The 24,385-nt window shown below is 33.5% G+C and overlaps 3 protein-coding genes across 7 annotated transcripts; 1 reads left to right on the forward strand and 2 right to left on the reverse strand.

Annotated features, from left to right (window-relative positions):
- Positions 1-3,014: 3,014 nt before the first annotated feature.
- On the forward strand, positions 3,015-10,988 carry LOC106757183 (basic helix-loop-helix protein A). The gene is made up of 7 exons (XM_014639798.2): positions 3,015-3,335; positions 3,435-3,689; positions 4,834-4,930; positions 5,204-5,218; positions 5,946-6,002; positions 6,089-6,491; positions 9,897-10,988. The coding sequence occupies exons 1-7, from the start codon at positions 3,232-3,234 to the stop codon at positions 10,694-10,696; spliced, it is 1,731 nt and encodes a 576-aa protein (XP_014495284.1). The 5' UTR covers positions 3,015-3,231; the 3' UTR covers positions 10,697-10,988.
- A 678-nt stretch (positions 10,989-11,666) lies between these two features.
- On the reverse strand, positions 11,667-15,440 carry LOC106757460. Of its 4 annotated transcripts, none has more exons than XM_022779074.1 (8): positions 15,426-15,440; positions 15,031-15,198; positions 14,845-14,902; positions 14,450-14,752; positions 14,301-14,349; positions 13,671-13,765; positions 12,356-12,435; positions 11,667-11,892 (listed from the first exon to the last, which is right to left on the reverse strand). In XM_022779074.1, exons 2-8 carry the CDS (start codon positions 15,162-15,164, stop codon positions 11,835-11,837), a joined length of 777 nt encoding a protein of 258 aa, XP_022634795.1. In that variant the 5' UTR covers positions 15,165-15,198; positions 15,426-15,440; the 3' UTR covers positions 11,667-11,834. The 4 variants fall into 4 exon arrangements, with proteins under 4 accessions (XP_022634795.1, XP_022634797.1, XP_014495619.1 ...); XM_022779076.1 differs by lacking the exon at positions 15,426-15,440 and having other exon boundaries at positions 14,450-14,500; positions 14,681-14,752; positions 15,031-15,230; XM_014640133.2 differs by lacking the exon at positions 15,426-15,440 and having other exon boundaries at positions 15,031-15,230.
- A 636-nt stretch (positions 15,441-16,076) lies between these two features.
- On the reverse strand, positions 16,077-23,864 carry LOC106757964 (preprotein translocase subunit SCY2, chloroplastic). Of its 2 annotated transcripts, XR_001375547.2 has the most exons (14): positions 23,704-23,864; positions 23,101-23,583; positions 22,375-22,463; positions 21,850-21,929; positions 21,629-21,718; positions 21,179-21,270; positions 19,720-19,803; positions 18,662-18,803; positions 18,187-18,303; positions 17,888-18,017; positions 17,435-17,558; positions 17,225-17,331; positions 16,601-16,771; positions 16,077-16,538 (listed from the first exon to the last, which is right to left on the reverse strand). XR_001375547.2 is itself a non-coding variant. In XM_014640834.2 (13 exons), exons 1-13 carry the CDS (start codon positions 23,774-23,776, stop codon positions 16,682-16,684), a joined length of 1,701 nt encoding a protein of 566 aa, XP_014496320.1. In that variant the 5' UTR covers positions 23,777-23,864; the 3' UTR covers positions 16,077-16,681. The 2 variants fall into 2 exon arrangements, 1 of the variants encoding a protein (XP_014496320.1); XM_014640834.2 differs by having other exon boundaries at positions 16,077-16,771.
- Between the last annotated feature and the right edge of the window lie 521 nt (positions 23,865-24,385).

Raw genomic sequence — 24,385 nt, forward strand, 5'->3', positions numbered from 1 at the left:
GTAATTTTTTTCTATTGCGGTTGATTAATGGGAAGTAGCCATGGACCCAGATTCGGTTTTGGGTTGAAAGGACTAGAGGATTCAAAAGACGCAAGCTTTTTTTGTGAGGAAACTAGCGAGAGGAGAATGTTACACAATGCTACCGAAAGCCTGGATCAAAACTGCACTAAAACACAAAATTGTTGTTAGGCGTCGGTTAAAGCCATGTCCGACGTCTATAATAACATAGTTGTCGGTTAGTGTCATTTTAAACCTCTTTATATATTCATGTTGACGTCGGTTTAATCATAGGAGGACGTCTATACAGAGTAATTAGAAGTCGGTGTGTGTTTAAGCAGACGTCTATAGAGACGTCGGTGGATATCTGTAACCGACGTTGAGTTGGACATCGGTTCTGAGGAATTCCGACGGCCCATAGACGTCAACCGTTTAGACGTCAGATGTGAAAACGACGTTAAAAACCTAAATTAACCGACGTTAAACAACATTTTTGCACTAGTGGTAACTTTAAAATAAATAAACTAAGCGATAAATATTGCATTGTTTATAACGAAAAGGTAAACTAAAATAAAATCGTAGTTTTGAAGTAAATAAATATTTAACAAAGAATATAAATAAGTTTATAGGAAAAATAATAAGTATATGATTGTACCTTATAATAGAAGATGTACGATGGTCCACAGAAACAATAATAGATTTACACATTCATTCTGTCGGCTGCCAGAAGAATAAAAATTACAATTAAATTTATATTTGATTTTTCTTTCATCTCATATTATATATATATATATATATATATATATATATATATATTATCTTGTCTTTTTCTTTTTCATCTCAATCCACCCATACATGATTATCTCCATTCTGAAAAGAAAGGTGAAAGATCATAAATCCTAAAAGAAAATCGTCAAATTGAACAAATATATATAAATACCAAGTTCTTAAAAAAATACTCAAATCGATAAAACTAATTAGTTATCTCCTGTACTAGATCCAATTTCAATTTTCAACTAAACTAAAAAATAATTAAAAATGTTTAGGATTATAAAATAAATATTTGATTAATATATAGATGCATAGTTTTAAAGTAAAAATATGTTTAAAAGATAATTAATGATTTAATATTTGATGTGAAATATAAGAAGTCATATAACAAAAAATGCAAAGAATTAACATGCAATGTATTTCTAATCAAGAAACCCAATACCTAGTCAAGTTGCTGCCACCGAATTCTCTTGTTTCTCTTGCAAGCAGTATATTTAATTTTAATTTTTTAATCGATTCAGTTTAAATTTATCATATCATATATAGTTCATATTCAAATGAATTAATTAATATATAATTTAATCCTTAAAAATAGTTTATATGATTTTTATCATTAGAAGATAAACTCAACCTTGACACTCTATTAAATAAAACTATCTACGAGTTTGAAAGAATCTTACCTTTTAATAGATTAATTTATGCAAATAAAACATTAAACATATGCTTGAACTCAATTTAAAATATACATAACACATGATCGGTCATCATTATGTTACGGTTATTTTCATTCGAGTAATAAATAATTGAATATGTATAACTTTTTTTTATTACGAAGAATAAATATTTATACATGAACTTATTTAAACTACACACAATACATGATACGCAATCATTACGTTATTGATAAAGTATCGTTATTTTGATTAAATTATGAATGATTGAATATAATATATATGTACTTCTCAGATAATTACAAGCATTGTTTACACTTGTAATAAAAAAAATTATAAAGTCGATATATTACATCATTGCAAAGAACCGTATAAAAATACTTTCCCTTAAACATTGATACACACTCTCCTTTAATTATAAGCTATAGTCTTTTATTATACTCTTTAAAAATTATTTCCTGATGATAATTTTTAGTGAAGACTAAGATACTTTTGCACCTAACAAACAGAAATTTATAGAAATAAAAGTGAAGTTTTTAGAATGAAAAAAATTGATTAGAAATTGATACGTACATACATAATAACATAAAACATTGATCAGAACTGTCTGGTAGAGCAACCAGTCAACATATATGACCATCCAGAATATATATATATATATATATATATATATATATATATATATATATATATATATATATATATTCACTGCCTCATTTACCCATTTACCTCGTTAGAACTAACTTATTCGCCACTTCATCATTCTATCTGTTAAATTTCTCTTCAGATTTTTTTTTTTTAATTTAAGAAATAGTTTCCAAATAGGTATTTTATTGAAAAAGGATGGTTAATACAGAAGTATATTATTTGTTACAAAAGGATAGAGACATTTTAATAAAAAAACTCTTATTTAATTAAAAAAAAAGAGAAAATAATGAAACTGAAATACTTTTCTCCAACTTTGTTTTCTGTATTATTTTGTGTCCCAATTTTCATTAATTAAAGCACCTCACCTTCCATTTCTCCTTTACATCAAAGAATTCGTTTAAGTACTCATTAATTGGGAGAACTTGGTGATTAAGTTGCCCCAGAAACCTTTAATCTCATTATAAAATGTGTTTGAGATGAACAATAACTAACTCCGAGCTTTATTATATATTTGAATGATAACTTTTACATTTTTATTTTACGTAAAATCAATTTAATTTTATGTAATATTTAATCTTTTAAATTATGAAATTCAGTGAAAAAAACGTACTATCTCATCAGATTCAATGATTGGAAAAACAAAAGTTGACTGGTCTCGGTAAACAAAAACTGATTCGTTCTAAAAAAAAAGAGCAATTACATTGTTATATACATTTGGTAATAGACTCGAGACTTATCTTAGGAACATGATTAAGATAAAATTCTTTGAAAATCTGTTGGAAGGGAAAAGGAAAAGGTATTTGGCACTGTTGAAAAATGTGCATATGTGTGAATTGAAATTTGCAATTTACATGATAACATAAAAAAATCGCACCGTTAATTTAATCTTTATATTATATATATATTCTCACCTCAAAGTCATACTTTTGTAAATCCTCTTTTCTTCTTCTTAATGCACGCAGAAGAAACCAACTCATTTATACGAAAGTGTAATTACCATAGCTTTAACCTTAGTCTTATGTTGTCGCTGTTGGTGGTGTAAACATGTTCGATTTTGAAGTCATCAATAACGAGAAAGTCCAATGATCCATGATCATCGGCCATAGCAAAATTTTCTGTAATTTGAGATTGGTGGGAAGGAACAATGGCTGCACCGCCAAATAGCAGGCTTCAAACCATGTTAAGGAGCGCAGTGCAATCAGTTCAATGGACTTACAGCCTCTTCTGGCAACTTTGTCCCCAACAAGGGTATTTTCTGTTTCTTCATCAAATCATAGTTACACTAACTATTTTCTGATTTTCTTGCCAGAATCTGAGTATATATGTGTGTTGTTAATTGATTGATAGGATTTTGACGTGGGGTGATGGATACTACAACGGAGCAATTAAGACGAGGAAGACGGTTCAAGCAATGGAAGTGAGCACTGAGGAAGCTTCTCTGCAAAGAAGCGAGCAACTTCGAGAGTTATATGAATCTTTGTCTGCTGGAGAAGCGAACTCGCAAACACGAAGACCATGTGCTGCTTTGTCTCCTGAAGATCTAACGGAATCAGAATGGTTCTATCTCTTGTGTGTCTCTTTCTCCTTTCATCCTGGTCTCGGGTAATCTCTCTAAACTTTATTACCTTTCTTTTCTTCATCTTTTACTTTTTTTCTGTTATTTTTACGAGACCGTGATTGGTGGTAGATAGATCTAAAGTGCAGTATAAACACAACATCAAACACTCTCTCTCTCTATCGATAAAGTCCAAAAAGCTTCTAATTCTTACAGATTTGAATTTCATCATTTTTCGACTATAATAAAATCCTCAAATTTTGTAGTGAAATGATTTTTGTTGGGTTTATTTTAAGAAAAAAAGAAAGAGGATTTGATAATTTTACTAGTGCAAAACTTCTTCTTCTCGCTTTTCAGAATGATCAGTTAATATTTTAGTAAATTATGTATCTTTCTTAATGTAGATCAGGCGTGATTTATGGAACACTTTTGTTTCTTCATTTTTTAATATCATTCACTTCCTTGAAACTCAATTAATTACGTACTATCAATATCATACACACATATTAAATATTAATTAATTAATTGTTTTAAAGGGTAGTGGATTGATGTTTTATCCATGTTATAAATCATTCTTTTAATTTTAAATACTTTTTGGATATTTTTAAAACTGGGTCAAGATTTAATTCATATAAGTCGGTGGAGACGCAACTTTAGTAAAGCTAAATACATAAAGAAAAGAAAATTGCAATGATTGTTTGAAGCATTCGAAGTAAACGAACATTTTCTTTCTTCTAGCTTTATTTTCTTTTTCCACAGACGGTGAATTACAAAGGCAGACCAGAAACTGTTGTTTAGCCCTAGCTTTCGTTAAAGCCAATTGAAAAAGGGAATTGCTATAGTTTATACGTTCAATCTTTATAAGAAAATGCATATTACTTTCTTTCCCTTTTTTCCAAAGTATAGGAAAAGCAAACGTCAGAAACACAGCTCGAGGCTCTGCAAAACTTTAATATTCAATCAGATCATTTCAAAACAACATTCCTTTATTTCTTTTACCATTGAATAAGACTGAAAAATTGTCAAGTTGCAACAAATATGTACACTTAAGCTAGAATCTAAAATATAAGAATCAATACACATGTAGTATTAGCTGAAATTGTTGTCTGGATTATAATCCTGGTTTCTGTTTACATAAAGCATTAGTTTGACATAGAAATGATTGATGATGATGTACAATATAAAATTAAGGTTGCCGGGAACAGCATATGCCAGGAGGCAGCATATATGGCTAACTGGTGCAAACGAAGTAGAGAGCAAAGCATTTTCCAGAGCTATTCTTGCCAAGGTACGTACAAAATAAAATACCAACTCACAATCATCACTTTTGGGCACAATTCCCAGCCAGAAGAGAAGAAGGAAAAAGCAATATGTCCTTTTTTTTTTTCTAAATTAATCATTGATTTTTCAATACTTAAAACTATATATGCATTAAACTTTTTGCGTATGTTTTCTGTACCATATATGATTATGTAATATTTTGCATGGATATAAGAAGCTTCACTTACTAACATCTTCTTCTCTCTTCTTTTTCAATGATGGCAAAATCTTCCACGACCAGAGTGCTAATATTCAGGTGAATTTTTTCCCACAGCTTGTCCATTTCTGGTAGACATAGTTTAAACATGTGTTTTGTTTCTTAAAAAAAGCATCTTGATCAGTTAACTGGAATTCATTAAACTAAAAGAACAAAAAAGAAAAACGATAGCAACAAAGAAGCTAAAACCAAAACAATAGCAAGACTTTTGTTTCTTGACAATTATTTGTTCATTATGTCATTTATAATATATATTTGATATATAATTTAATAAAAGCACACAAAATAAACTCTATTAATCAATTAGTTTGACAAATTTATTTCGACATGATATAACCTAATATCCTCACATATACTCACTAGAGAAAATCAAACAATATGACTAGAAATAGAGTTCACCCGACTTTTTAAAATGATTAATTTTTTTTTGTTATTTAATTATTTCCCTTAAGAATTTAGAGATAGAAAGATACTTATATATTATACTGATCAGGTTTGTTTAATATTAAAGAATCGGATACAAACTTTCACCTAATAAAGAAATATAACTGTACAATGATGGGGCACGTATGAGTGAAAAAGAAAATTATATGCATAAAAAAAAAGTAAATCTTCTGTGATGACTTAAAAGCATGCATTTTTTATGAAATGAAATTCTTGAATTTATAATAGGAAGAAAAAAATAAAAAGTGAATAATTCTTAACAGTACTTAAAACATAGTGAGCATTTGATGATACGTTAAAGTTGGTGGCATGCAAACTGCAGACAGTGGTGTGCATTCCTGTGTTGGATGGCGTGGTTGAGCTGGGCACAACCGACAAGGTAATGAAGAAACAAAGATTCATGTATTGCACAGCTATTTATGACCTAAAATTGAATGCATGCATGTTTCATGATTAACCAATTAGATGGAAGAAGACCTAAATTTCATCCAACACATAAAGAGTTTCTTCATAGATCAGCACCCTCCGACGGCAAAGCCTGCACTGTCAGAGCACTCCACCTCCAATCCCACATCTTCTTCATACCCACTTGTCGTCACTGCCACTACTGCACCACCCAACCAAAACGACATCAACGTCGTTCACAAAGGAAAACAAGTTAAGTTGAATTCTGAACCAGGATTAACAGTTCGTAACAACAGTTTCATACCCACCGAACTAATGGAGCTGGACACGTTGGAGGGGTTTCGGGTCGGGTCACCCGGAGATGGATCCAACCACTTGGATTCCTTCCCCACAGAGGCTTCCATGGCACTGTGTTCTGCAGGGTTGGAACTTCTTCAACTTCAACTACCACCACAACCTCCAGGTATCTATTCAACTCAAACATTTACTTTCTTTTAAAACTTCTATACTTTCATTCTTCATCATTGCTTTTATCATATTTATTACTTTTTTTCTCTTTATTTCACTTCTATATATGTAGTTTTATATTTTCTTACTAATTTATTAAGATAATTTGTATTTTTTTAAGGTCACTAAATATTATTGAAAAGAGATAATATTTCCTTTTTCTAAGACGGTTAAAGCATCCCAATAATAAATATATATAAAATTGACGTTTATCAACATTATTTTGCCCTAGTTATCTCAGCTTGTACCATCCTCTCATGTCAATTGTCCTTTTATTCTTCTGAGTTTAAATATTAAGGCTTTTCTTTCCCTACCTACTACGAATTTGGTCTAATAGTCAACACAACTTACACATCAATTATTTAATACTTGATATTAAAAATAACGTGTTAACACACTAGTGCAAAAACGTTGTTTAACGTCACCCATAAGACGTCGGTTTGCGTGTAATCCGACGTATAGGCGCGGACGGTGGCATTATCATAAATAGCCTGGTAAACTAGACGTCGGTTTTATCCAAAAACAGACGTCTATTAATTTCAAGACGTCAGCGCTGCAGCACCCCGACGTCTACTAGGCTGCATTTAATGCTTTTCACCTAATTCTCATGCGCTTAGACGTCACGTAGTCCAAATCCGATGTCTAAGGCATGTCTGGAAGGCGCGAAAGACAAAAAAATCTTCAATGTTGACGTCGGCGTTTCGGGCTACGCGACGTCTATTATACCTGTAATAATTATGTTTACAAAACTCGAGGGCCTGAGACGTCGGCTATTTAGGGCCCCGACGTGTATGTTATTATAGACGTCGGTGGCCCATACCAACACCCTGACAGGATATCAAACGTCAATCGGTTCAGCTTCCTAGAAGTCGGTTCCCCCTGACAGAAACCGACGTCTAATGGGTATTCAAAAAGTCAGTTTTAAATGTTCACTTGGACGTCACATTAGTAGGATAACCGACGTCTATAGACGTCGGTTTCTGGAGAATAACTGACGCCCAATTCCATTTTAAATACACTGCAACTCTTCGCGGCATTCAGTTTCTGATATTGATCGTCTTCCTCTTCTCCTTTTTCTCTTGCCACACCTCTTCTTTTTCTCTCTTTTCGGCATTCTATTGTTGTTTCTCGTCTTCCTCCTCTCCTTTTTCTCTCTTGCATCCGAGGTGCGTGGTTTTTTTTTATGCTTACAGTTTAAACTTTATTTAGTCTTTCATCTATTATCTTGTGGTTGAACTGATTAAAATTTGCTTTCTTTGTGATGTGTTTTAGTGCAGTTTTGATCATCTCTTTGGGTAACATAGTACAACATTTTCCCTTTGCTAGTTTCCTCACAAGAAGAGTGGCGATCTTTTGAGTTTTCTATGGCTTCTCGACCCAAAATGGAACTTGGGTCCTTGTCGAGTTCTCGTGTCACCGTAATTTTTTTCTTTTGCGGTTGAATAATGGGAAGTAGTCATGGACCCAGGTTCGGTTTTGGGTTGAAATGTCATAGAAGATTCAAAAGACGCAAGCTTTTTTTGTGGGAAAACTAGCGAGAGGAGAGTGTTGCACTATGCTACCAAAAGTCTGGATCAAAACTGCACTAAAACACAACGCTTTTGTTAGACGTCGGTTAGTGTCAGGTCCGACGTCTATAAGGAACATAGACGTCAATTAGTGTCATTTTAAACCTCTATATATTCATATAAACATCGGTTTTATGCATAGGTGGACGTCTATATAGAGAAATTAGACGTCGGTGTGGGTATAAGTAGACGTCTATATGGACGTCGGTGGATATCGTTAACCAACGTTTATATTGACGTCGGTTAAGAGGATTTCCGACGACTAATGGACGTCACCCTTATAGACGTCTGTTGTATAAGTGACGTTAAAAGTCCAAATTAACCGACGTTAAATCGTGTTTCTACACTAGTGACATCTTTTTAATTTCAAATAACACTTTTATATAAATTTTACAATTAATAAATAAATAAATATATAAAGGGTTAAATATGTTTTTAGTCCCTGTACTTTGGAACGATTTTGGTTTTAGTCCCTCTTTCAAACTAAGGTACAATTTAGTCCTTCAACTTTAGAAAACTCTGGTTTTAGTCCTTTTTACCAAAGTTTTTTAACTTTATTTGTTGTTTCAAGCACGTTTCTTAGTTAACATTGAAGCAAAAATGTGTCAAACAGTGTAAACAATCCAAATGCTATAATGAAACGCGTTTGAAACAACAAATAAAGTTAAAAAAATTTGGTAAAAAGGACTAAAACCAGAGTTTTCTAAAGTTGAAGGACTAAATTGTACTTTAGTTTGAAAGAGGGATTAAAACCAAAATCGCCCCAAAGTATAGGGAATAAAAACATATTTAACCCTAAATTTTATTTCAATTGCATTTTTAATTGACACAAAAAAGAGAAATGTTTTATACTTGATTTTTATTGTTTTATTTTTATTATTTTTGGCTTCAAATGAGTTTTATAAAAAGCCCTCCTATTACACCAGTTATAGAAAGTCTTTATATGTTACATCAATGGGATTTATATTAATTGTAAAACCATAAATTGCTGATGAAAAAAACTAATTGTAATATCAAAATAAAACAACGGATTAGGAAAGAAATAATAACGTCATGAAAACTAATGAGTGAGATAATTTGACTTATGTCAAAGGATTGTGTCATAGGAGGTAGTGTTAATAACGAAGATTGATTTTAAGAGATGAGGTTATTAAACATAAAAAATTTTAAGAAAAGGAGTAGTTTTTCTTTTTAATCAAAGATAGTTTTTACAACACAAAGAAATGCAAGACAATATTTTAACTTTCCATTTTAGCCATTTTAACAAGAAATAATTTTAACTCAAATTTTAATATGCAAGTATAATTAGAGAAACAAATTAACACAAATAAATTATAGTGGTTCACTCTCACAAGATACTTATATCTACTTTGTCTAATCATCGTGATTAAATGATATTCTAATTGTTCAAAATTTTACAAGACTCCAAAGAAAATATACACACATAAGATCTTAAATCATATTAAAAGTTTTACTATCTCTTGTGAAACCCAATAATAAGAAACACATTGATCACCTCGATTAATAACTTACACACCAAGATAAGTAGTAAAAAGAACAAAATATTTACAAAAAAAAAAGCTAAAAGAGAAAAGTTTTGTTCTTTGTATATGGAAAAGCTAAAAGCTGGAGATGAATTTACAAAAAATTGCATTTTTTTAGCTGCAAAGTTCAAATAAACTTACTATTCTCTATCTTACTGTGAAGGGCTATATAAAATTACCCGCTTTTGTGAGCATTGTTTAAGCTATTTCTAAGTGATATTTATAACGTTTTGTTTTTTTGTTTTGCAGAACAGCCTCCCTCAGAAAACAAAGCACAAGGCGACACAGACACTCACTACTCTCAGACAGTGTCCAGCATCCTCCAGAAGAACTCCGGGTGGTGGCCGGACTCACCCTCCGTCAACCACCTCACCGATTCCTTCCAATCAGCTTTCAACAAATGGAACTCCGGCAGCGACGAGTACCGCGGGCAGCTCCAGATGACGGTGGCAGACGTAACATCGCAGTGGCTCCTCAAGTACATTCTCTTCAGTGTTCCTTACCTGCACGCGAACCGGGTAAAGGGGAAGGGCGCCCCGTCATACGAGACAAGCCATGTGATGGCGGAGCGGCGTCGGAGAGAGAAGCTGAATGAGAGGTTTCTGATATTGCGTTCAATGGTACCTTTTGTAACGAGAATGGACAAGGCATCGATTCTGGGAGACACCATCGAATACATAAAACAGCTGAGGGAGAAGATTGAGAGTCTGGAGGCACGTGAGCGGCACGTGGGGAAGAGGAGGATGAGGGAGGTGGAGGTTTCGATCATAGAGAGCGATGCACTATTGGAGTTGGAGTGTGTACATAGGGAAGGGTTGTTGCTGGATGTGATGACATTGTTGAGGGAGTTAGGGATTGAAGTGATGATGGTGCAATCCTGGGTTAGGGATGATGGAATCTTTGTCGCAGAGATGAGGGCCAAAGTCAAGGAAAATGGGAACGGGGAAATGGCTAGTATTCTGGAAGTCAAGAATGCCCTAAACCAGATTATACCCCGTCATATACCCCACCATGACCCATACACACTCCCTTCCAATGATCATTTTTAACCATGGATTTCCACTTCAATGGGGTGAATAAGTTTGTGTACAAATTTAATTCATCATGTAAAATATCATGGACTTCCATGGGGGTGGGGGATTCTGCCATACCCATCACTCTCCTCCTTAATTAGCCCTTGCAGTTAGTATACTCTCACCACTGGGCTAGTCATTTTGTAAGCAAAAATACCATGGACATTCACTATATATGTGCCATGTTTGTTGTGTTGCATATTGATATCATCGTGAGTTCTTATATACTTTTGGTCGAATAAATATTATTCAATATATCTTCAGTTTACTTAATCTCTTTCGTCATAATTTAAAAATGCTTATACAAACATATATTCATAAACAGATCTAATGCAACATCCATAATAAAGTTTGTAAGCAAAAAATTACAATCCACAATAAGTCCAAATTCCTAAAATAATATCTAAAAACTAAACTTGTGTCAAACTTAGAATTGAAAAAAAAAATGTCATGTGCTAATTCTCCATTCTAGTTGAAGTTGTCGAAAGGAACCCCTTTCGATGAGAATCTCAAAACCCTTTAGGAAAACCAAAACGAGAAAGAACAGCAGAGAATAAATAACTACGGGTGACTATAACATATTGTGAGTCTCAAATTCTCAATTTTAAAGTGTCACAATAAACTCAAAAACGTCTTCTCTCGAAGTGCAGACGTCCTAATCTTAACAGATCAAATTATTAAATTGTACCTTCAAACCCTTGAGGGTGGTGCAAACTCTCCAACCCGTTACCAGTTACTGTTGGCTCAAAAATCACTCGTTAGCAATTACCGATGAATGCACCCCTGGCTGCCTGTGCTAAATCTTAGTAAAGCAATGTAGCATTTGATCACAACTTCCATATTCTTGGGGATTAAATGTCAGTGAGTAGTTGCAAAGCAATTATTGTTTTTCAAGACGCTGTTTTCTTTTTTTATACGTCAAGAATCCTCAAATGAGTAACATATCTTACCAGGCCAACATCTGTAGTCTTTGTCTAATATGCTGTGTAATAACATCCAGATTAACAAGCTAGCAGCGTGTTCATTAAGATCAAGTGTACAACAAGGAAACATTAGCTTCAAGCATGAATCATATATTTACATTTTTTCCTATCTAACTGTAAAGTGGAGGATTTTATTCTTCTGGCAATGTGTTCATTGCAAGGCCTTTTATCACATGTCGACATTGAAACCTGTAACAAACAGAAGGATGAAAAGTAAGCAACGAAGAAAAATACAAGGGAATACAGAGGACAGGAAAAGACTAGAGTCTGCATCATGAGAGAGGAAACTATATAAATAGTATATATAAAATGTACTACTATTTAGGGAGGCCACAAATATCAATCAGCAATGAAAATTAACAGTCCCCTGACAAACAGTAATGACCAGCTCAGACATAAAAAGCCTGACTGTACTCAAAATGTAAAAATAAAGAAATAAAAAAACAATGAAAGAATTGACTGCAAAAACTATAATGTGTCAAATGAAGAAAATAGACGGGAGGTGTTTGCTGGATTTTTCCCCTTCCAATCAAAAAACCTCAGTTAAGACTAGTGAAAATACAGGAAATTTGGTAAGCAGCACCAAGGCAACTCATCTAAACAGAAAACTTAGTTATACACGAGATGCCCAGTCATAAATTGTGAAACATACCAAATTAAATCTTCTGAAGCAGTAGCGACCATTTCCTGATTCTGATTTCTGCACTTAAACAGTAGCCCGAGAGGCACAACCTGTGGTGGAAATGCAATTTTGTTAGCAGAAACTCATCTCACCCAAAAAAATCATTTTATTAAGATATATAGTGCATGTGATCCTACTAAGCTGCTACTAGATTAAACAATGTAAACAATATTTATAACAAATATAAGCCAATCTAAAATCATTGACATAGAATTTATGAATTACATTAAACACAAATCATACAGTGAGTTTGGTAGCTTCAAAAGAAAAGAAATGTATCCTTGTATGTACCGTGGAACTTCTTGACTCCCCTCCCCTGACATAATTATTTTGTTATGGGAACTTAAAAGAAACTTGTTATCTCAATTCTGTGAAACCAAAATTATTTTATGTTTTCTAATTTTAAGAGAAACAACATTGTATTAAAACCAGTTATAAACTAGTTTTGAACCAGATTCAATTTAATTTGAGTATCAGTAGGTTCTTTGTCACAAAAGTTCATATAGTTGGCCCTATTTAGCACCCTCTTGGCTAGATTTGGAAGTTGACAAACACCCCCTAACAAATACTGGAAGATTTAGATTACTGTCTAAAACATCTGTGACCTATCACAGTGCCAGGAAAAAAATTCTTTCAGTTTCATAGGAAACCAAGCCATGGCAGACCTGCTTGTATGAGGGTGGGCATTTGCACCACCTCTTTTGTCCAAAATTGCAAAAAAAAAAAAAAAAAATATATTAGTTTTTAATTTTTGTATCCTCTAAATTTATATATTGACCCCACCCCTTATCAAGTGAAATGCTTGAATATTAATATAAGAACGTTTAATACTTATCATTTTTATTTTTTAAATCAATTGCTCCCCCTGGTCCTGGGTCTACCATTCAGTGGGTACAACAGCAAAAATCATATGAATAGACTAGTAGAAATGAGATAATCTGGTGTTTAGTTTAAATTGAGTCACTTCCATTGGATAATGATTACGTTCATGATGAAATGTCAATGATGATCTTTATGATGAAATGACAGCAGTCTTGCAAACAGTTCGAGCAGAAAATTAACACAAGTTTCACAAGGTTCTGATGAAACAGAATGTGCGCCATATTTGAATTCAGGAAGCAACAAATATAAATACCACTTGCTATTTCACCGAATAAAGAAATAGTGAGAATCAGAAAGGCTCCACTAACAAATACAGCACATGGTGCCCTATGCAGTCAAAAACAATCACGCATTTACAACATGTAAAAAGGCAACTATAATATGTCCTCGGAGTCTATTTTACCTTTCTGTTATACCTAAAATCGCGTTTAGGCAGAAAATGCAAAGGCTGATTGAAAGAAGATGGGGCCTTTATCAACACAAACAATCTGATAGGGCCTACAAAGTAGAAGAGTGGCATTAAAAGAAAATCTAAAGATGCGATTACATAAAGAAAATTCATTCAAATTAAGAGATAATGCTAAAATTGACCCTTCAAAAATACACGGCACATGAAATTGATCCAACAAAGATTTTGGACATCAATCTGATACCTTATGCTTGAACAAACATCAATTTAGTCCGTCAAATTGCCACTGAACACTAATTTGGTTCCACCTTGATCCTTCTATCACACAATGAAATACCAAAACTTTGAAGGGCCATCTTTAAGACCATGGATCTTTACAGGAACAATGAGTATATAATCTCCCTAGGCCTTGTTTAGATAATATTTTCGTAAACACTTATAGCAGAAGAAAATAAGAAAAAATGAAATAAGCTTTTTCCGTAAGTTAAAATTTAAAGAAGTTCTTCTATTTAGATCCTACAAATGGAAGTTCAATTCACTTTATATTCTTATTTGGTTCACCTAAAATAGCCAACAGGGCAAAATTGACCTTAATATTCATCTACTAGAGAAGTGAATAACTACCGGGATAGGTCACAGATCCAGCACCTTTCGATATCAGTGTCCGAATCGCCTGTTAAAGAAAAAAACGAAACATAATCTCCGACACTCTTACCTCGCACAGAGCACATAAAATTTTAACTAGGAACATAAAAGGAATAACAATAAGGAACCTTTCTCGAAAGACTCTCAGCCGCTTTACTCCTAGCAAAATCATCAGCACCCTTGGAAACACCAATCGAATGGGAAAAATTCAACTCATAAATATGCTGAGGTCGAAGTGGGCTAGCTCCAAGCGCCACAACGACACCGTCTATGGTGGGAACCTCGTCGATCGCGATTTTAAACGCGGTTTGCAAATTCAAAAGTGAATTCATCAACTTATCCAATCTCTTTATTCCTACCTTGATATCCCTCATTTTGCTAACATGCTTTCTCCTAAACGATGGCTTCACCTCAGTTCCCAACTCCGTTTCCTGATGTTAACGAATTCGGGGTTCATGCAAATCGATGACACAATAACGACTCAAAATTCAATTCAAAATTTCTCCCCATAATTATGACATACCAGCTCCTTGTACTCCGAATGCATCGCTTCAAATTCGATGGCCATATCCTGCACCGTGCTGCATAAATTGAATGTCATCAAATCTAGAAATCGAAATTGAAGCAAAATATTCCACGTGTTTGCAATTTTTTTAATAAATAACGAAAAAATGGTTCGGGCATTTCGAAATGAAGGGAAAAGACATACGAGGGAATTTGCTGGTGCATGTAAAGAACAAACCCTACGACGTCGTAGAAGGTGTGAAAGACGGAGGAGGCGTCCAAGGCATCTAATGCTGTATAGATTTCTGCGTAATCCGTCTTCGGTTCTGAGTTCGCCATAGTTTCCGTTCTAAAATCTGTGGTTATTCTCTTGCTTGATTCAAATGTCAAAAATCAAAATCAGAAGACCCGCCAAACGGTGGGCTCAGCTACCTACTCATACAGGCCCAATATAATTTATGGTCTGGTTGTTTCATGGAAAATAAAGATGTAGAAAATTTTTAAAAAAAAAATAGACATTGTTTTTCCATGTTTTCTTTCATTTCAAAATATTTTTGCGAAAAGGAAACACAATGGATCTCAATCTCAAATGGTACTCACTGTTCAGAAGTCTTTCATGGATCATTAAACTTGTTGTATGGCACCCTAAGGCTTTTTGAACGGCAAAAAAAATACTGTGTTCCTATTGTTTGCTTTTTCAACACCTCGATTATTTATTTTCGTAAGTCAAGCATTCTTTTTCTGAAATGTTATATATATCACCTTGTCATAGGCCAAAATTTTCCGGCAAACCTTTTTTCACTCCCATTCTCCATTAATTTTCCTAAATCTACTACGTTTTCCTTATTCCTGTGATGAACGTTTCGAATTTTCTGACTTAAATTCATAACATTCAAGTTCCGAGAGTGTAAATGCATCCATATTATTTTACAATTCATAACATTGAAATTTTTTATTTAATGTTTAAGTTAATCTTCCTTGGAGGGAAAAGAAAACAATTCATCAACTTCGGAGTTTTAGAATTACAAAATTGTTCAAATCAGAAATATACTTTTGAAACCACCAAATCCAAGAATTGGTTTGTTTCTTTTTTGCTTACAAAGGAGTTCCAGAAACACGTTAGTATCAATTCCAGATGTCAAACGAACCGTGGGGGTATAGAAAAAAGTAATCTCAAAATGCAGAGGTTTGAATCTCTTGTTACACTTTGGCCAGTCCTTTGGGATATCAACCCATTAATTTAACTTCCTGTACCCCATAAAAATCTAGGCAATTCTCATATATTTTGACATGTACTATTCAGAGTATACATTCTGAAAAAATCAATTCCTGAATAGATGAGAGGTGCTTCAAATATTATGTGTAGAAAGAAACACTCCAACCCACTATCAAAGGCATTTAACCTCCTACATCCAAACAACTCGTTTTTATATTACATGTCACGTCTAAAACACGATAAATTCCTGTACATATTTCATCTGCCACTACAACTATACCCTAACTAAATAGTTTCCCAAATCCATAAAAATTCCTCCAGAGAATCCAGAAGACGAGGCTTTTGAATCAGCTACTATCATGTATCAACACGCCGAACCCCTTACTGCCAACACAACACTCCAACCTTGATATTCTTAAACCGCCAAACTAAACTCTAAATCTGTGATGTCCCCGGAAAACCAAGCTTTCTCGAAATATTTTCAGCAATTGGTAGACCTGATCAATTATCATCCATATCAGAATTTGTAAACCTTACACGGAAAAATTAGGCTACTCACCAAATACAACGGTGGCCAATGTTATCCCAGAGGTTCAAATCAAATTGGCACAGGGGAGTGACAGCATAGCTTTTCCATAAGTTATACACCATATCGTCTCAAGGCATTACTTAAGCTTGGCATCACATTATATGCTTGATATGATCTTCTGAGTTCAATAATGGAACCGACCTGGATCAACAAAACCAAGGACTATTCAGTTAAGCTGTACAACAGACAAGGAAGTTGAACAAAGCATTCCATGGTTTAAGTATTACGTTTAAAGAAATACTATTTCAGATTTCAATACGTTAATATAAGTATGACATTTGAACCAAATCCATTATCATTTTGTACAAGGAATAGTGTTCGACTAAATCCCCGTATGCACAATACAAATGATTCATTTTTATTTTTTTTTTGGATGATGAAATTAGTACAAAGGATAAATTAGTATTATCCCCTTAAACGCAATATAAACGAGTAACGTGCACGGTGGCCAATTTTGTGCTCCCAAATTAGAATTGCGTAAAAAGCAATTCAAGCCAGGGAAGTTCAGCTAGCATGAATTTCTTGCCTGATAATTTGATAGTACCAATGTGTTTGCATGAAGAGTAAAATTAAAAGAATCTTTCGTGCACTTACAATAATTAGAACTGACGTAAAACCAATGGCAAACCCAGCATTGACACGCCTCAAATAGTGGTCAAGAACACTTGATGTAGTGGCCAGAACACTTAACAGTAGCCCCCCTACAAATTTTCCACAAGGTAGTGAATTAACAATAATTAGAAATATATTTGATAAAGAAATAAAAAATAACTGTAAAATTGCAGCCATTCACCAGTAGCATACCCCAAAATCGTGTGGATGCCTGAACCTTGGTGAGGTATTCTATGGTAGCCTTCCCAGGCTTTATGTTTGGTATTCTCGCACCCATCTTATTTAAATAATCCGCAATTTCCTTTGGCATGTTAGCCTGTGCACAATCCACGTGTAAGACCATTTACAAATATGCATAAGTCATTTCGATTTTTTAACCTAGTAAAACTTTTAATGAGCAACAATTCAACTGATTTACAATACATAAATTTCGATGGTATTGAAAACAATCAAAATAAGCAGCTCGGACGGAATCAGATAATTGTGTAGATTAGTGAGGAACAGCTTTGACACTGTTTCTCTTGTTCCATTCCAAATTCTCAGTTGAAAGTAAATTAACAGCTTATATCAAAATGAAACTCAAAATACAAATTAGAAACTCTTTACATCAAATAGAATATACAGTAACAGTAAAGAGAAACTTACAATGTCAAATATATTGAACAGGAAGACAAAAAAAGCATATATGGAATAGTACACCCATGGCTCAGCACCGACAGAAGTTTCAGGGTTCAATATTTCCTTGACGTGCTCCCAAAAAGGTGAACTCAGCAGACTGCCAACAATACCAATTTAGAATTAAATAAAAAAGGACTCTCTAGACAGCACAAGTTGACAACAATGGGCCAAATGTGTTACCTAGCAAACAGAGAAAAGAGCATGAAACTTAATATAAGGTTGAACAAAGAATACCAATTGAATATTGGAAAGGACTGTATACAAACCTTGCAAGAATGCTTGGAAGTGCCAAGAGGTAAGAGGTGGTAAGAATAGGCTGCATCCCTGCTGGATTAATATTGAAAGGAATATAAGGCTCCACTTCTGTAATAGGCGATTGCTCTCTGATTCAAATGAATGAAAGTATCAATTGTCAAAAGCATCAGTACACACAAAAAATATCATTTAATTCCATCAAGACAGGAAGTATAAATTATCTGGATCTGCATAAAAATAACAAGGGCAAATAAAGTCTAATAAACATATAAGCTAGGTCCCATATAAGGCAATATTCAAGGCAGAGGTAGAGCATAACACAGTCAAATGTACTATTTTCTCAACCAGTGGTACAAACAACTTTCCTCAAAAAATCCATAATGGAAAATGTCAATTACAATGTTTTAGAATATCAAAACTCTATTAACATCTAGGTTTTCAAAGAGAACAAATTTCAAACGACTGAACAAAGACAACGTCATTTACCTTGCTGCAGAAGCAAGTTTAAAACCATAGTACTGCAGCTTTACTTTCCTACAACCTTCTGTTACTACAACTGCCCACATAGTGACAACGGTGAAGATACCCAACACGGCAAGCACATATGGCCACCAGCTCACAGCACTCACTGCAATATTAATAAATACAAATCGCTAAAGTTACAAAGGATTCAATGATATAAATATAATAATATTGCCTTAGTTTTTCACCTTATCAAATTTGTATAATACTCTGATATTATATTTCTAAAAGCACTTTTGTAATATTCATTCTATGTATAATGCTCCTACGAGCAAAACCAATTCAACAGTAAGTATATTCTATATTTCAACTGCAAGCTTGCTCATTGATATGCTAATCAAATCAGTTGGCAATATAAAGAATCCTCTGAACTATCTACTTGTCTTTATGGTCCTCCTTTTCTTTTATTTTTGGGATTGCAAAAGCATGTCTAAGATATACTCGTTATCACCAAAGTAAAATTAAATGAAAATACATTTCAAGAAAGTCAAGTGTGTTTGGCTCACAGCATATTTTAGAAAAATAATTGCTTTTTTTTTGCTGCTTCCTGAGAAAAATTTTCAAAAATAATGAATTATTTGCAGTGAAGGATTATATACATTGAAGGATTATTTACATTGAGAAACATTTTAACTTTTAATTGCAAAAATATCACGTTTAATTTTCGTTTATGGTTTTCAAAATTTTATGTAAAAGTGGAAATAACTTATTTCCAAGTTTCATATACAAACTTTTGAAAATGAAAAACAAAATAGAAACAACGTAACAAACATTTTAGCAATTAAAAGTTAAAAAATGAAACAAACAAAAAATAACATTTTCTCAAACAAAACAGTGCCTTATCCCCTTAAACAATGTTACCAAAAATGATGTCAGTCAAAACATTAGTAGAGAGGGAAAATCAACTTCCTTGATGTCAGACATGTTACTTTAATATGTCAAAATAAGCTTGAGAATGAGGAACATAGGGAAGGGAGATGAGGTAAAATTTCAAAAGCCTCCATCCACATTCAGACATGTACCTGAAAGCTGAGTAAGCATCTTGTATAATGTTTCCATATACCCCGTAAGTATTCCCACACATATGATTAAAGACGAGCCTTGACCTGAAGATGGTATTATTAGAAGCAGCAGATTTAACAATTACACGGACATTTAATTTCTGGTGAGTCTTTCAAATCACATAACTTTAAGTATAGGGAATAATCAACATCCCGGCTTCTTTCTAGTGTGGCAAAGTGATAACAATGAAGTCAACAATATCAGACGAAATTGACAAAGTAATTATGATTATTGTGTTCTTTCCAACAGATCTACAATTTTTGAATAAAAACTGACTTTAAAAATGTCATTTGCAAATATAATTAAACAAAAACTTCAAAGTAAGAAGTGAGTGAAAGATGCAGATCTAAGCCAACAATTTGGAAAGACAAGTTTCTCCTTCCAAGCAATTATAAAAAACAAAATACTAGGCTTTCAAAAAAGCAGTATTGTATGCCAAGTTAAAGAATCTTACCTCCATTGCAGAGCCAATTACATACTTACGAAGTTACAAATCAGAGCATGACAAATTCAAAAAAAAGAATGGCAAAATCAAAGGCATAAAATGTTGTTCATTGTCATCTTTTATGGTTCAAGGTTATATATGATGCCTAACTAATAAATTGTCCCAAGAAGAATTGTAAGATAAGATAAAAAAGGGAGTTTGGACGTAATCATACTTGCAAAAGTAAACAGCTTCATATGCTGCTTATTTCGGAAGAGGAAATGTAGGAGTTAGGGGAATCTACTGCCTGCATTCATAAAGAATTTCCAGAATTTCACCTTGAGGATAAGGTGCACCTTCATGGAGGGGGTGTTGATAGGTTTGATACAGTTTACAAAATAAGGAAAAAAGAAGGTAGTTCGTCCAGTTGAAAACACCTCTCACCCATTGAAAACTGCTAGGAAGATGCTACTACCATCAATAAGGAGTTTCTTGCTTTCCACCTTGAGGACAAGACGAAACTTCATGGAGGAGGTATTGATCGGTTCAAGAAAAATGTTTATATTAGGAGAAATAAAAGAGACAGACAGTTACAACTGTCTTTGGGTAGGTTTTATTGTCTCAGACTTTTATAAAGTTTGTGTAGACAGCTGTTTTTAGCAGTTTTTATTGTTTTTGTACATTCTGAAAAGAATAGGAAGAGTGGAGAGTCCGGTTCTCTCGAATAATCAGAAATTGTATGTGTTTGGTTTCTGCCACATTGGAGGAAACTTGGTTTGTTGTTGGAATAAAGATCTGCAGTTTCTAAAACATCATATTATAGGTCTGAAAACCTATCAGGATCATCCACTTATTATTTGCATAGTTCTTACAAATACAAAGTTGATATTCATCCATAACATTCCCTACCATATGCTCTGGTTATCTTTTAAATTTTAATTTCCACAGTTCCAATCAAAGGAGATAAATTAATAGCTTTGCAGTAAGAAAAATACCAAATCCAGATTCTGATATCGTATCACATATCCATGTAATAGTCATTGCACCACAAACCAATAAAACTGATGTCACCATTACATGTTTGACCCTGCAAAAGTACCAAATATTTTATCTAAAACGTAAACAAGGAATTTGAGGCAAGATGTCCCACAATATCTATAAGTCGATAGAATTATGATAACTAGAGAATGAGAACCATAGTATAAACCTTAGGACAAATTTTAGAATAGAAATTTTATAATATGCTTATAAAAAAGGATAATGTCATAATACTAACTTATAAAGGAAAATGGCACTTCTATGTCCACCAATGATTAAGATTACCGACTTCTAAAGACATCTGTTGGAATTACAATATATAAAGAATCGTCTGTGTAACCCATATTCATGATTATTTGTTGGATTATTAAAATCTTGGAGGCAAAAAAAAATATTATGCAGATTACCTGTAACTGGCAGCATAAATTGAATATGGAAGTGAGTAGCAAGAAACTATTAAAGCTTCCAAAATTGCAAAGCCAAATGACATCCACCATCTGCAATGTGCGGAACAAAATGAACATTTAATCAGTTGAGATTCGTCAAAACACATTTCAGACAAAGGAAGATGGAAAACAATGTGAAACAAGAAATTAGTTCAATGCTCAAGATCGATAAATAGACCCACATATAACTCTTAATCTTTTCATGCCCATCCAGACCTTCTTTTCGTAGCTTTACTAGCGAAGGGACAACATGACAGAGTACCTGCACATAAATATATTGTACAAATGCATTTCATAACAGGCAAAAACACAAAAAAATAAAAATCAACAATGCTCAAGAAAAATGGGTATCTGGTTGAGAACCTCAATGTTGTCGAGTCTTTACAATCAAGTACTTCACGGTAAAAGTAATAAGAAAACTCATTCTCCTTGGAAAATATACTTATTTACAAAAGACTTACTTCCTTACAAAATCTGAAGTACAGAGAGCAACTTTTCCAAAGATTTATTTTGTTTTAAAATAGGAACACCACTGATCCATATATATCACAAACTTCTAAGGACAAAATAGTAAAATACCAAACAAATAAAAGCCATATATAATAGAAGGTAGTTGAACATCCTTTTGCAACAAAGTCATATATAATAGAAGGTAGTTAAACTTTTGCAACAAAGTCTAACAAACTCAAAAAACAAACGGGGAATACCTGCATAATAATGGACGCTATTATCTGAGGACTAATACCAAGCTGGAAAATAGATAGCTTGAGCTCAGCGGAGAAATCACCAAGTTCATCTGCCAGAAGCTACATGAATGACTGTTCACATGTATAAACTCAGAAAAATACTCAAGCAAAAAATTGCTCTAGAAAATATTGGACTATTGACCCAATTCTGTAATCCAACGGTTTATATCTTATAATAGGATTTATTTCAATTCAACTAGTACATATCTTATCTTATTTTAATATTTTCATATATATTATCTTAGATTTAGATAAATTCAAATTGTAGATATCTTGGTTTAGGACATTAGGTATATCTCATGCACAACTACAATCAATTTTGGAATTAAACTATCACCCTTCCACTACTTTCTACAGAAAAAGAAAAATAAAAGATAAATAAAAAGCACTAACACAATGGTCCAAATTTTCTTTACCACTTCACACTCACAAGCTACCCTGAGCTAACACTCAATCTGAGATCAAATGAGCCAAATTTGAGTTTTGGGGCCATTAGCAACTTAAACCAAACATTTCTCCTCAATTTATTTTCTTACATTCAACTATAGTCCCTTTACATTCACAGAAGCTTAATGCAATCAACATTCGCCAATGAGAATCAAAAAGGTGTGTTATGTTGTAAGAGGTACAAAGTTAAACTCAGTCTCCACGTGTGAGCAGCCAACTATGCAACTCAATGCAACTTACCAACAGATGATCCTGACACAAAGCTCAGGTAGTCTTCCGGTATCAACCTTCTGTCAAACCCAGGAAGAGGAATAAAATAACCAACGCGACTAATCACAATCAGCACCGCCGTCACGAACAACCTCCTCCTAATTTCGCTCTTGAAAAACGATTCAGCCGCGCCGTTTATCACGGAACCCAACCGCACGAAGTTCAGAAACCTGTTTCTGAACATTACAGGTTTCAATTGCGAGGTTACCGACTTATCAAACTCCGGAGACAACGCAACAGTCGTTTCCCCTCCGCGAATGGCGGTAACAACGTCCTCGTTCGGAAGCTCATCCTTCGGAGCGTCGACGCGTGCATAATCACTCCGGAGCCTATCGGAGAAGTTAACAGAAAGAGTCCGGTTCCGCGAAGGAGAAATCCTTGTGCTGAATGCGGGAATTGTGAAAAGCGAAACCCTAGTACCAATTCCGTTGATGCATTTTACGTATCTTCTTTCTGCGAGATAGGAGAGGTTTAACGCAGACTGCATAATTAGCGTTCAAGAAGAGACTACAGTGCTTGATATAAATAGCATCTTCTTTTTTTCCTTTTCAGCGTTGACAGAGGGAAACTTACCTCTGGAAGCGTTGTGTTTGGTTTGGAAGGAGTGTGGGAGGAAGTGATTAGCGGAGAATCGCGTTGCTTCCATGGTTGGAGTTGGAATAATACTAGTGAGTCTGGAAAGAGGGAGAGGAAGAGGGGTTTTTGTGGTTTAAAAATACGCAATTAAACCCTCACCTTGACCTATATCCTCTGCTTCGCGAACTATGGTAAGACATATAAAGGATGTTTTCATTGGACCATTCAAAAATGAAGAAATCGTAATACAAAGTTCAATTTCTCAAAAATAAAGTTTTTGAAGGGTGATTGAACTTTAATTTTAACTATTGAAATTAGAAGGGAAATGAACAGTATAAAAATAAATAAATAATCAATCAAATATGTAACACTGAAGAAAGGACAACAAATAATTAAATTAAAACTTAAAAGAGAAAAATAATCGATTATGAGAAATTGAGAAGTTGATATAACCTTTTGAACAAGACACTCAACATGAGTTTTACAAATAACAAAATTAAAACTTTGCATAATTGTTATGCTTTATGCCTATATTTAACATAAAAAAATATTATATTTCACTCTTGTTACTAAAATATAACTATTTCTTTATAACAATGATATATTTAACATAGTATTATTAAAATATAACTATTTTTTTATACCAATGATATATTTAATATATTTTTATTTTTGTCGG

This window comes from Vigna radiata, chromosome 3 (assembly GCF_000741045.1).
Source record: "Vigna radiata var. radiata cultivar VC1973A chromosome 3, Vradiata_ver6, whole genome shotgun sequence".
Lineage (NCBI taxonomy): Eukaryota > Viridiplantae > Streptophyta > Magnoliopsida > Fabales > Fabaceae > Vigna > Vigna radiata.